The sequence below is a fragment of the Argentina anserina genome, chromosome 3 (genome assembly GCF_933775445.1).
Source record: "Argentina anserina chromosome 3, drPotAnse1.1, whole genome shotgun sequence".
Classification (NCBI taxonomy): Eukaryota; Viridiplantae; Streptophyta; class Magnoliopsida; order Rosales; family Rosaceae; genus Argentina; species Argentina anserina.
In genome coordinates this window covers 29,024,402-29,038,105 of record NC_065874.1, presented here as the reverse complement: position 1 = coordinate 29,038,105, position 13,704 = coordinate 29,024,402, and the positions used below count along the sequence as shown (strand labels likewise).

General features: G+C 39.1%; 2 protein-coding genes across 2 annotated transcripts; one reads left to right on the top strand and one right to left on the bottom strand.

Annotated features, from left to right (window-relative positions):
• Positions 1-623: 623 nt before the first annotated feature.
• LOC126788957 (serine/threonine-protein kinase PCRK1) lies at positions 624-3,313 on the top strand. The gene is made up of 4 exons (XM_050514991.1): positions 624-1,054; positions 1,216-1,476; positions 1,662-1,784; positions 2,070-3,313. Exons 1-4 carry the CDS (start codon positions 671-673, stop codon positions 2,637-2,639), a joined length of 1,338 nt encoding a protein of 445 aa, XP_050370948.1. The 5' UTR covers positions 624-670; the 3' UTR covers positions 2,640-3,313.
• A 109-nt stretch (positions 3,314-3,422) lies between these two features.
• LOC126788958 (probable serine/threonine-protein kinase PBL9) lies at positions 3,423-6,789 on the bottom strand. The gene is made up of 7 exons (XM_050514992.1): positions 6,473-6,789; positions 6,117-6,214; positions 5,301-5,608; positions 4,891-5,026; positions 4,650-4,792; positions 4,421-4,544; positions 3,423-4,229 (listed from the first exon to the last, which is right to left on the bottom strand). The coding sequence occupies exons 2-7, from the start codon at positions 6,166-6,168 to the stop codon at positions 3,769-3,771; spliced, it is 1,224 nt and encodes a 407-aa protein (XP_050370949.1). The 5' UTR covers positions 6,169-6,214; positions 6,473-6,789; the 3' UTR covers positions 3,423-3,768.
• Between the last annotated feature and the right edge of the window lie 6,915 nt (positions 6,790-13,704).

The following is a 13,704-nucleotide window of genomic DNA, read 5'->3' as shown; positions in this document are numbered from 1 at the left end:
CCATGGGCTTTTCCCCATTCCAAACACACAACAATACACAGCACAATCGCTCCAAAAATATTTAACTAACCCCACTATTCGTATTTTACGAAATCTCTAGCATTAATGTAGTTGTCCTTCCTCTTAAACCCACCTCACCTCAAATTTGCTATGTGATATTTCTAGTTATTTGTAGTACATACACGAGGATAAATATCTCAAAGTTCACTATACAATATGGATGAGGTTGCAAGTTAACTTGATTACATTAGCGAGCTACCAATCTCATGTCGAAAACACAATATTCAGACTACATTTCATAATGTATCTTAAATATAAAAAAGTAATTCAATTAATTAAAACACGTCAATCACAAACCAGTTAAAATTATGTGGTTACATGCGGTGTTGTATTGACTGTAAAAAGTTCAAGAGTTTTAAATTATTACAGTATTATCCATTAAAATTTGTTTTTTATTTGTGGACTTGTGTTACTGAAAACACTGTGAAGAACACGCAGCTAATATTCTATCATTTGTTCGTGTATAACTGTTTTCTCTTAACAATATCGCCGCCTAATTTTTCCAAATCCGTCACCCATTTAAATCCAAATTTCAACTCCCCTTCAGTTCCTCATTCTTGACTCTCTCTCTCTCTCTCTCTCTCTCTCTCTCTCTCTCTCTCTGTCTCCGATGAAGTGCTTCCATTTCACCAACGGCGAGAGCCGCAACGACGACGACGCCGCCGCCGACCCCGGCTCCATCTCCCGCGCTCCCTCCAAAGTCTCCTGGGTCCGCTCCCTCAGCGTCGCCTCCAGCTCCTACGACTACAACAACCGCCGCTCCGACTCCCGCGACATGTCCGACTCCGCCGCCTTCTACGACCTCCTCAGCCAGCGCCGCGCCAATGATCTCCGAGTCTTCGCCTTCTCCGAGCTCAAATCCGCCAGCCGCGGCTTCAGCCGCGCCTTGCTCATCGGCGAGGGAGGCTTTGGCTGCGTTTACCGAGGGATCGTCAACGACGACGGTGCTAAATTGGACGTCGCTATCAAACAGTTGAACCGTAACGGCTTCCAGGCACGCCTCCTCATCCCTCTCCTTCTCTTTCGGCTCCGTTTTGGTCAACTGTAATTGGTTGGGATAATAATGATTTTGTTGCAACAGATATTGTGGTCTAGAAAGTTAGTTGAGTTTGTCTAATGGGATTTTACGGTGTGTTGTTACATTCTAGTGTTCAGGGGCATAAGGAGTGGATTAATGAGGTGAATTTTTTGGGAGTTGTTAAGCACCCGAATCTTGTGAGGTTAGTTGGATACTGTGCGGAGGATGATGAGAGGGGCATACAGCGGCTTTTAGTTTATGAACTTATGCATAATAGGAGCTTGGAGGATCATCTGTTGGTTCGATGCCCGTCGCCGCTGCCGTGGAGGACGAGGTTAACAATTGCGCAGGATGCAGCTAGGGGATTGGCTTACCTGCATGAGGAAATGGATTTCCAGGTACATTGTTCTGTTTGAATCAGAATTACATTTGATTCTGTTACACTTTGTATGTGTCTTATTAAATGGTGTATGATGTCTGTGAAGTAGATGCCTCCCACCACCTATCTCATGTGTTTGGATTTGGTTACCTACTCAACTGCTTGATAGTGAAAATGATTTGGATCTGCTTTGTGTTGCTGCAGCTTATATTCCGGGATTTTAAACCGTCGAATGTTCTGCTTGATGAGGACTTTAATGCAAAACTTTCAGACTTTGGACTCGCAAGGCAGGGACCTCTCGAGGGAATGACTCATGTTTCAACCGCGGTAAGTTCTATTTTTTGTCATTTAAAAAGTATTGAATTAGCCATATCTACCTCCATCTAGCTCTTTAGTTGTTTGTATAGAATGGGTGCTTTACCAGGGAGATATTGCTAGCAACAAGTACAGCTTTTCTATGCAATTTTGAAAATATCTAAGATGACTTTATTGATAATGCCAATATATTTTGAGATGCAACCTATTATTATATTTGGTATTTGCTTGTTGCTCTGAACCCCTATAACTGCTGTTACCTGGAATCATATTACTTACAATGAAGCTGTGTTTTAGGTTGTGGGTACAGTAGGGTATGCGGCTCCAGAATATGTACAGACGGGGAAACTGACCGCTAAGAGTGATGTGTGGAGCTTTGGTGTGGTGCTTTACGAGCTCATCACAGGGAGGAGAGCAATGGAGAGAAATCTGCCCCGGAATGAGCAGAAACTTTTGGAATGGGTCAGGCCTTATGCTTCAGATTCAAAGAAATTCCATCTTATTGTTGACCCACGTCTTGAAGGACAGTATTGCATCAAATCAGCTCAGAAGCTGGCATCGTTAGCTAACAAGTGTCTATCAAAACAACCAAAGTCTCGCCCGAAAATGAGTGATGTGGTTGTGATTTTGGGAACTATCATCAATGAGCAGACATCTCAAGATGAAGTTGTTCCGCAGCCTGTTATTGAAACTGATGAGGTAAAGGAAGAAGCTTTGGAGGTGGTGGAGATTGTATCTACAACCAAACAAGGACACAAGAATCTGAAAAAGGTTTTTGATATAAGAGATATGGTAAACTTCAGAAACAAATCTATCGGGAAGTTAGATTGGAGAAACTGGACGCCGGGGTTGATACGAACTTGGTGATTAAACTACCAGCCAGGTTGTGGCAGAGTGAACGTGTAGTGGAGACTCAGACTGAAGAGTGGCTTCTCTACTAAAGCACTGGTAAACTCTTGGATGAGATCTGTCAAGAAATTAGATAGCAGCAGCTGGCTAGGTTGATCAAAACCGGTGATAAAGCTATCAGCCCGCTTGTGGTAGAGAACATCCATGTGCTTGGCTCCTTCCAGGAAATGGAACATGGGCGCATATCTACCTGTGAATTGAAGACGGTATAGATTACATGTTCTTCTTCAAGAGTGGGAGGTACTGCCCTTTTCTTGTGTTTTTGTTTTGCTTTGATGGGGCTGTAAATAATTAATGACTAGGAAGCTGCACTTGGGAGGCATGCATCCCTTTCGCTAAATACACAACCTATGAAGTACAAATTCATTTTCTCCGTTGTAATTTTGTAACGGGTAGCAATCTTGTCAAAATCTGGCCCAGTGAACAAGCATATACCACAATTGTTTTCCGTATGTGCTTTGGAAGTTTTGGGTGATGGTGTCCATCCTAGTTCACAGTGGTGCATTAGCGCATGCTGCCGATGTGCCAACAACACTTATTGTCTCTTCTTCTGGGTCAGTTTCTGAATCCGGGCTGCAGAAACCGGACCAGAAAATTATCAAAAGATTTCGCAGGGCATGGTCTGTACATCTGATATTCCGGGTTTTACAGTACTTACCCTTTTCCTTACATTCGACATACACAATCAGGCTTCACCAGGAGCACTTGAAGAAATACCATAGAGAGCTCATTAGAAAAGCATAGCACAAGAAAACTTAACCGATTAAGGAAGCCAAAGAATCCGCCTTATAAAGAAGCAAAAAATGAAATAAATACAACCCCATGCAAGAGAAAAATGGATGGTGAATCAGTCGTACAAAAGTACTTTGCATCCCTAATTTTCCATGCTACTTTTCCAATGTGGTGGTTAAACACTTCAACACACTACATTCTGGGCAGGGCTCATCTCACTGGCCCTGCACATTTTAGAGCCTCTGCTACTAATTTGTCAAGGGGAGGGTAGAATACATTAGCCAGAACGAACTATACAGTCACCGGACAAACAGTGGTATATTGCAGCTTGGGCTATTTTGTTCAACAAAACAGCTTAAGCATATAGGGGCGAAGCTGATGGCCGAGGATAAGCGACGGTATTCCTTGCTTTATTAGCTTCATCTATAGATGCACGCCTTGCTTTGCTAACATCGTCTGCACTTCGCCTGCGCATCCTATGTGCCTGGCTCTGATTGGTGGTGGTGACACTGGAATCTTGCAGTTGCTCCAGTGCTTTTACAACCTCATCCATGGTTGGCCTGAGCTTGGATTCTGTGGAGAGGCATCGTAATGCAAGCGTAGCTGCCTTATAAGCTCCATCCATTGAATACTGGCCTTCGAGACGGTTATCTATGACACGAAAGATCTTGCGCTTGTTTGCCAGGAAGGGTTTAGCCCACCCAACCAGATTGTGCTCACCAGATGGCCTATTCTTGTCAACTGCTCTCCGTCCAGATAACATCTCCAACAAGACAACTCCAAAACTATAGATATCACTCTTGGCAGTAAGATGACCTTCAGATAGTGAAAAGTGGAGCCATTAAGAGATAGATGCATCAATTCTGATTTACGGTAATCAAGGATAAAGATCCAAAGCAAAGTGTAAGACTCTTAAGTTGAATGGTCAAAATGAACTGGAAAGGGAAAATGTTAAAATTTAAACCAAAGATTGCAGACAACCATGAGGAATTGAATTAAAACTGTACCTGTGGCAAGATATTCTGGTGCTGCATATCCATATGTCCCCATCACCCTAGTAGAGACGTGGCTTTTATCACCTGTTGGCCCATCCTTGGCCAAGCCAAAATCCGACAGCTTTGCATTGTAGTTCTGCATTATATCACAAAGGGAATTTTCAGAATAGCCAACAACAAAGTCAAGCAATCCCCTGAACTCTTTGAATAATTGAAAATAAGAAGACCAGTAGATTCATACCGAATCAAGTAGGATATTAGATGTCTTGAAGTCTCGATATATCACCCTTGTTTCGGAACTATGCAAAAAAGCCAGCCCCTTTGCAGCACCAAGGGCAACCTTCATGCGGAGGGTCCAAGAAAGAGGTTGAAAGTAAGAACCTCCTGGTACAATGATATAAAATTGTTAATAAATATTACTAATGAAAGCCATCCGCATCAAAGGTTATTTACAGATATCTCCCAAGTCTCTAAGAACGTACTCCTGAACAAATGATTTTCCAGGCTGCCTCGAGGCATGAATTCATATACCAAAAGGCGTTGCTCATCTTCCAAGCAGAAGCCAATTAGTTTCACAAGATTAGAATGATGGAACTGGCCCAAATAATTCACTTCTGCCTATCAAACACAAATGAGAACAAACAATTTGTCAATCCTGAATTGAAGAGTAATTAAATTTACATGCAAATGGCTAAACTTTAATTGCTAGAAGCAAACACCAAAATGGAGGTACCATCCTAGAAGACTTGTTGAAACATAAAGCACCAATGTCTAGCTTGATGTAGGCGTAACTCTACCTTAACCAACTATTTAAAAGGATTTCCATAAAAACAAAAATCAATCAATCAATCATATACAACCGTGAGAATATAATTAGGAGTGAAGAACTCACCAGCCACTCCCTGTGACCCTGGAAACTTTCTTGGTTAAGCCGTTTCACAGCCAAAACTATGCCAGTCCCAGGCTTTGCGGCTGTAAATGAATTTTCATCAATCCACCCTTTAAAAACAGAACCAAAGCCGCCTTCTCCTAACACACTATCAGGACGGAAGTTCCTCGTGGCCAATTTGAGGTCAGAAAAACTGAAGCTCCTCAAATTGGATGACTGCAGGATCTCACCCTCTGTCCGAGGAGTTGGAGGTGCTGAAATTGCAGAGACCTTGCTGCTTGTACTTCCATCATTATTACCGAACTTTGAACCTGCACAAGTATATACCGAAAGGTATTGTAAAGTCACCGCTGTAAGAATCCTCATTGAGTTGACAACTCAATCCCTTGTACCAATTTTGTTTATCATATCTTAGTGAGAAGTGAAAGGAATGCTAATCAAACAAAGGCGGAGGAAAATAATCAGAGCAAAGTTGAAGGAAACCAAACGAAACCGTTTTAAGAATCGTACAACCGAGTAGCAACTAAACAGAGTAAGACGCAAATATGAAACAATAAAAGATACTGAAGTTTGAGGGCAATTATTTCCAAAACAGGGTTTGGAATGATAATGATGCATGTCCTCTCAGAAGAACAGAACTAGCCAGTAATAGTATTAACACATAAACAAATCATAACAGAAATTTCCATAATTAGATAAAATCCAAAATTCCCAGTCCTACCGAAAACATAAAGAGTCATGACATGATTGAAATCAATTGATACTAATCGCCAGAGATATAAAACCAAAAATGATCAGGAACCTTTGAAGCTTATGTACCTGTGTTTAACGGGCTCTCAGCTTTGATCTGGGCGCTCCAGCAGACCCCCATGAAAAGAACAGAAGAAAAGCAACAACCCTTTCTCCGAATTCTCTGCCTGCATATGATAGATTGCCTCAGCTCACTAAGCTCACAAATTCAACAGTGAAAACTTCAAACCAAAAACAGATCTAGACTAATAAAAGCTGAAACCTTTACTAACCCAACAAAAGTTAGGGTATCATCCACAAAAGATAAGCCTTTCAAATGAATCAGTTTCCAATAAAGAAAGAAAGAAAGACTTGATTTTTAAATCTAGAACAAAGAACAGGCAGAAACCCATGAAGGAGAGAACATAAAGAAATCGACAACCGACCTCTTTATGTCTGGTCGAATTAGAGAGGGACACAGGAGAGTGAGGTGGGTTTTGTGCTTTTGGAGTTGGACTAATAATGGCTGCTAACAATATAAGCTCAAAGAGAAACAGAGCAAGCAAGTTGACTTAAAAATCCTTGGATTTGAGTTCGATACGTAAGAGAATAAGAGATGGATGGATTGAAAAAATGGGGTTATTTGGAAATGAAGAGAAAGAAGGTGGGAAGGTGGGAAGGAGGGAGAGGGTAGTGTGCATTAATGGCGGGTTGGTCCCGCTCTTGAGCTCAACGTTTCACTTAAACAACCCCTGTTTACGGTTGTGTTCTTTCTCTCTCTAGAATTCCCAGTTAAGTGAGAGAGAGAGAGAGAGAGAGAGAAAGAGAGAGAGAGAGAGAGAGAGAGACACTTGGAGCAAATAAGCCTCCTCACGTTGTCTGATGTTATCTTCTCGCAGCCGTTGGATATGGTTGCCAAAAGAAATCCATTCTTTTATCGGTTTATGCATGATTATCAGTATCGGGGTAAATGGCTTGGCTTCGCAGCTTGGGAACTCTCTCAACTTTATTTCTCTTCTTTTATTTATTTATTTTCTAATCTTTTTCCAAATTAGACCCAAATTAATTGGCAATGACACCATTTACAATCAATTAGCTCATTTTGTATTACAATGACTAAACGAAATTAATTTATCTCGAATTCTTCATGCCGGTCCATGGTTCTTCAATGACGCCATGTTGCTCTTGGAGTATTATGATGGAGTTGGTGGTTTAGGGGTGCCGTCACTAAATTCTCTAATAGATCGGGTAGCGGTTAGAGGTCTTAAAACAAGTTGTTGAGTTTGGACATCGATAAGTAAAATTAGATCGTCTCCTTACCCATAACACATTGGGCGGTGTTGGGTAAGATTGTAAGAAAACAAAAATCACCTTATGAGCCTCCAGCCATGACATTGTGCACATCCCCGCCTTGAGGAAGGGCAAGCAGTGCGCTCGCACTCGATCTGGGGCCTAAAATTCTAATTTTTTTAGATCATAAAACAGTCATATTAGACTAATTTAATTTTAAAAAAAATCACACACAGTTTCAAAATCACAAAAAAGTCAGTATTCTAATTTTGTTACAGCCTTGCCCATCAAAAGTCATTGAATTTATAAGAATTGTCATTGATTTTAAACGCAAGCTTCGTCAAAGTTGTCCTAGACTCGCAGATCTCGTCATCCTTGTCGTTCTCCTCCCTAACCTCAACCATTGCCTCCTCCCAATTCCCACTGCCTCCTTCCCCAAACTACTCGCCTTTTCCATTGCCGCCTCCGCATTCGTATTCATCTTCTCCCTCACCTTCGTCTTCACTTCCTCCACCGGCGACTCATCCGATCTCAGCAACATGCTTATGGGCCGTGATCAACTCTGGAAGTAAGGACAAATTATGAGATGCGGACTCGAGGTGGGTGGGGAGGACAACTCCGTCGTGAAGGATTGAAAGAGGAGCAGTTGATGGCGGCAAGTTGTCCTTCCTTTCTTTCTCGGTGGAGTCGCGACACTTGGAAGGGGCGGTCGACGTCAGAGAGGCGTGGAGAGAGTCGTGTCAACGTCGGAGCTGCTTCACGACTAGATTTGCCGGTACCGGAACGTGAATTAGACCCTAGGTCTTTGCCATCTAAGGATTCTTCGAATTTTGTGAGCTAAAGGCTGCAGAGTTTTGTGTCTCTACCACTTGGGTCTTTCCCACCTTGATCAAGCTCAAGAGTACATAAATGAAGCAGAAAAGGTTTGCCTTATATTGCTACAGCTGAAGTTTTTGTTGAAATTGAGATTTCTTTTTAGTCACAGTACCTGTCACAATGGTTGTAACAACACCAGTCACATTGTCGATATTGTAATTACCAATGTGACTTGTAGTGTAGCTCACAAATTTTATGTGTGATAGTGTGATTCATAGTGTAACTGGCTAGTTTTTTGTGTGACAATGTCAGTGTCGATATTTGAATTGTATTAGTTGATTTGAGAAGTTGTGTGACAGGTAGTGTAGCTTACTAATTCTGTGTGACTAATTGTGGGACTGACAATGTAGCTGAAAGCTCCAAGAGTCGATCGATGTTATGTGTCATAACGCCTCATAGCGTGATGGACGTCTTTATAAATTGTATCGGTTGTGATTTGTTATTGTTGATGCCTGGATTTGTTTTAAATGATGTGGAGACCGTTTTGACCGGTGGAGCAGATGGCTCCATGTGTTGAGGTGGAATTATTATTATTAGAGTGTCGTTTTTTGTGCAGGTAGGGTTAGCTACTTTCAAGGTAGACTATGCCGAAATTTCTGTATGCCTCATTTGATAGTGGTCCCCGCACGACTCACCTAGATGTTAGGCTATTTTGGGTAATCTCCTATTGATAGTGGTGATGTTGGTTGAATGTTATGCTTCACATTAATGGATCGATGTGACACCATTGATTATTTAGAATTGAATTATGAGTTGAGAACTCTTAAGAGGAAATGTTTTCGCATTGACTCAAGGGATATTTCAAATTCTAGCTTGTCTATTATATGGAGTAATAAGGGTAGTACGTATTTCGATACTTATTACAATACTTGTATTTTGTGACATATTTTTATTGGATCATAGTGTGGTGGGACCACTTGCATATTCAATTATGGCCTAGAGGTCATGATCTTTATGGATGGGTGTCCGTTTCGTTGGGGCTAAAAATCTCGAGAATTAGATAATTGAATTAATTTATATTTTTTGTGATTCCTTGTGGGACGAGATGTTGAGGGTAATTTCCCTGTCATATTGTCACTTCAGAAAGGTGTGATATTTCCGATGAGTCCTTACTTATCTGAATTAATTTATTGGTGATTACAAGGTGAGCTTTCATGATTTTTGGACAAGTTATTAGGGTTGTCGTTATCGGTTAGGTTTAGAAGATCTAGTCTCTAAATGACGACCAAATAATGACTCCATTTAGTTTATAGTCATTTATATGATGTTGGTGAGCCACAAGTGAACATGAGGCTACTTGGAAACCAGAGTATTAGATGAAACAGTTGTACCCTCTCGTTTGTCGGGTACGTAAATTTTGAGGGCGAAATTTTTGTAAGGAGAAGAGAATTGTCACGTCCCAAACCTTTTTAACTGTATAGCATCATTAAGTGTAGAGACTTTAAATATTGACTTTTCAATGTGTAAGTTTTGTGGAAAACTTTCTTCACGGAAATTGTAGAGTTCGTCGATACGAGTTTGTGGACACGTGACACGCCCAAATCGGAGTTTGTATGAAAAAGTTATGAATCAAAAAGTATATGAGGTATTTTTGGAAAATAATATAAATACACGGTGAAAATCTAAAAAAGGGAAGAAAAATCAGAAAAAGATCGGGTCGGGTACTGTTCACCCAAGAAAAACCCAAATATCTTCCGGCCACCGGTCCTGTTCGATGTGCCTCCTCATTTCCTTTCGATTGGACCATAACCCACACGCCGGCAATGACCACACACGGAGCTGCGACACCTTAAGCCATTATCGACACTGACGTCGCCATTTCCGGCAACCCCCAAGTTCGGGACTACTCCATCTCCACCAAGTCCTTCCCTCTAGGCTCGATTCCAAGCTCCTTGAAGGCCGAATCGACCTATATATTTGGGATTCACGACTCACCCCACCGTCGGCGTCTCGACTGTTTTCCGGCCACTTTCCTGCCGATCTGGACTTCGACGCCGTCATGAAAATGTGTATTTTCTGATGATCTATAACTTCTATGTTGGAATCGAGTCATTTTGGAGTGGTTGGAGAAAGGTAGCGTGTGGGGCCCACACGCAACCATTGTGGCGGCGCGTGCGGCGGAGCCTGATGTAGTAATTGGAGTAATGGGTGGCTCTGTTAGGTTGTAGTCGTTGATATGGACCCAACGAAATATAAATTGTCGAATTTGACTATCGTTTGAGTCATAAAGAGTTGTGGTAGAGATTTATGAAATTGTGATTGTGTTGATTGATAATAGATATGGTATTGTGTGCTTATGAAGAGGTTGTGATGTTAATTACTGTGTGATTGTTCGGGTTGTGGGTTATGTAGTTTTAGAATGTTAGAGTGATCGACTTGTTGGTTGGTGAACTACAAATGGCTTGATTCCTTGTAATGGTACGTAGGCAGCCCAATTAAGGTTTTGGTGCAGCCACAATTATTTTAGATTAGATATTGGTTCTTTTGAGATAAAAAGGTTTTTAATGCGTAAATATGTTAGTTTTGGGTCATGAGGTTTCATTTTATGCATTTAAGTTAATATTTTTTTGTTCATGTTGATAGCATAAGTCAGTTTTATGTTTATCAAATTCAATTGTCTCACAAAACTACTATGTAAGACTTTATTAATTAACCAAAAAATTTCTTGTGGGTATTTAAATCACAAATTCTAGATTTCCTAAATAAAAATCCAATTTTCACCTTCAATTAATGCTTAAAATTAATTCATGTTTATTTTCTCACAAACAATACAAAAATGATGAATACCAAGGTGATAGAAATTAGTCTTGAACTCATAAACTTCTATTTGTATTTTTATTTTGATAAATAATATGTAAATATCAATTTGACCCTCTATATTTAACAAATAAGCCAACAAAAGTACGAAAGTGTCATATAAAATCTAACTTTAGGTACCAAACTGTCATCTTTAAAACATTAGGTATCAAAATGTCCAATTAGTCATATCTGAGGTGTCATAAAAGAAATTTACCCTCCTGACTATCTTGGTAGTCTGCCCATCTGGCTGGTTGACTTGGTGCTGCTTCTTGACTATGGAAGAGGAGGAAGAGCATTCTTCATCCTCGCTATTAGACTGGCTGCTTGTTGTGATAGATTGGCCACTTGTTGTAGTACTTTCTTAGCCATCTCCTCTAATTCGACGACTTTGGAAGTGGAAGCTTTTGATGTTACTGATCTTGCTTTAATAGTAGATGATGACTGAGTTGGTAAAGTCTTGACTAGAGAAGGGGCAAATATGGATGGTGAGGCAAAATAGCTACTAGAGGTGTTGACTGGGTAGTGACTGGATTTTTAGATGGAATGACTGAAAATTCTTGAGTAAATTGTGACAAGACTATATGTTTTGAATTTATCTCACCATTTGACTAAGAAGTACCGTGTTACAATATATTCATTTAATTCATAATGTCATTTCAAGATCCAGGGGTTCTTATATTTTTTTTTATGAAATGGAGGGTAGGAGTAAACATTTTCTCATATTCTGAGAAAGTCATGACTGAGGCAAATTTTGTAACTGCATTTTGAAGGTTTGAGGGACGAATGTCCAAAGGGCATCCATGCTTTCCCACTAGTCATTAAACCACATAGGAAATTGGCTATTGAAATTTCTATTAAAATTGATAAACCATGAATGACTAAAATATTCTATATGATGGAGTAATATCTTGCTCCATGCTTGAACATAATCATGGTAAGTGCATGGAGGGTCGGTTTTACTGTGAAGAATGAAGGGGGATTCTCCCCACTGGGATAATGGGATGATACGAATAATGTAAACAAAATTGGTCATTTTGTAAATAATTGTCCAGTTAAAAATACTATTTATCAACTAAAAATCAGTCCAGAAGAAAAGGAAAAACTTATCCAGACCTTAGAATTAAGGAATACTGATTCAAAAAATGAGATTTTTGAAGATGATATCATCATATCTTCTTCCTCCGAGTCTAGTGAACATTCTAACCTAGATGTTTGCTTTGGGTATAAAGATGTCTATGAATGTAAATCAATAAATATTTTGTCTAAACAGGAAGAACAAGCTAGAGTTATTCATAGACTCAATAGGGAAAATTGATAATCCCGACCTTAAAACAGAATACCTAAAAAAATAAAATAAAATTAATCACCCAGGAAAATGTGGTTAATACCCCTCAAGAAAAGATTTATCTTACTACAACATTCGACAAAATCAAAAATCGTAAAAAAGAAGTAACAATCCAAGATTTACAAGGTGAAGTAAAGTAATAAAAATAAAATTCAAATTTTACAACAGTCACACTTAGAACTCATTAATGACAATAAAGAAATTAAACAAGAATTAAACCTAATTAAATTAGATAACCAATTTCTTAAAATTCAACACCCAGAAACACCCCCTGAACCTCTTTTTTTGTGTGTAGATGCTGAGGCTGAAGCCTCTCAACAAGCTACTATAAGTTTCATTAAACAAATACAAATTAGAAAATGGTACGCTACAATCCAACTCAAAATCAAAGATTTCCAATTGGCAACAACAACTCTAATAGATTCAGGTGTAGACCTTAACTGCATTCAGGAAGGATTAATACATTCAAGATATTTTGTAAAAACAAATGAGTCTTTACATTCAGCTAATGGATCAAAAATAGACATTAAATATGAAATCCCTAAAGCCCACATATGTCAAAGTAATGTTTGTTTTAAAACTTCATTTCTCTTCATAAAACATTTAACTGATAAGGTAATCTTGGGTCTCCCTTTTATTACTCTAATTTACCCTTTCACCATAGAATACGATAGAATTATCACCCATCTTTTTGGTGAACCAGTAAAATTCACCTTTTTTTTCTAATCCCAAAGTACACACATTAAAGGCATTTAAAAACATAACATTTCAAAAACTCTTAATTGTATTCAAGAAAAAAAAAACATATCATGTTTCTTAAGGAAGTATTAATTTCAAAAGAATAGATAATCAACTTCAAGATTCTTCTCTTCAACAAAAAATCAAAAACTTTGAAAAGAAAATTATCAAAGAAATATGTTCAGATAATCCTACCGCTTTTTTGCATAGGAAAAAACACATTGTCACCCTTGCTTACATTAAAGAATTCAATGAGAAAAACATTCTTACCAAAGATTGGCTAATTCAAATGAGTCATAAAATTATGGATTTATGTAAAAATGAAATTAATGATCTACTTAGCAAAAGGATTATTCACCCTAGTAAATCCCCTTGGTCTTGTCCTGCTTTCTATGTTCAAAAAAATGCTGAACTTGAGCGAGGCACTCCTTGTCTAGTCATTAATGACAAACCGTTTAACTCTGTATTTGTAAGTACCCGTATTATAAATGTAATTGGGTAAATAAATAGGTTGCCCGATTTCTCATGAGCACTTATATTTTCAGATATTATAGGATAACCAGATTTGTCGTCTTGTGACTCATGAGTATATTTATAATTAAATGTTTTCAGTATTTACTCTCGTATTAC

Coding starts and splice junctions, on each gene's coding strand:
- LOC126788957 (XM_050514991.1), top strand. CDS start 671: ATGAAGTGCTTCCATTTCACCAACGGCGAGAGCCGCAACGACGACGAC. Junction 1,055..1,215: donor TGAACCGTAACGGCTTCCAG/GCACGCCTCCTC, acceptor TCTAGTGTTCAG/GGGCATAAGGAGTGGATTAA. Junction 1,477..1,661: donor ATGAGGAAATGGATTTCCAG/GTACATTGTTCT, acceptor GTGTTGCTGCAG/CTTATATTCCGGGATTTTAA.
- LOC126788958 (XM_050514992.1), bottom strand. CDS start 6,168: ATGGGGGTCTGCTGGAGCGCCCAGATCAAAGCTGAGAGCCCGTTAAAC. Junction 5,609..6,116: donor TGAGAGCCCGTTAAACACAG/GTACATAAGCTT, acceptor ATACTTGTGCAG/GTTCAAAGTTCGGTAATAAT. Junction 5,027..5,300: donor AGGGTCACAGGGAGTGGCTG/GTGAGTTCTTCA, acceptor TGTGTTTGATAG/GCAGAAGTGAATTATTTGGG.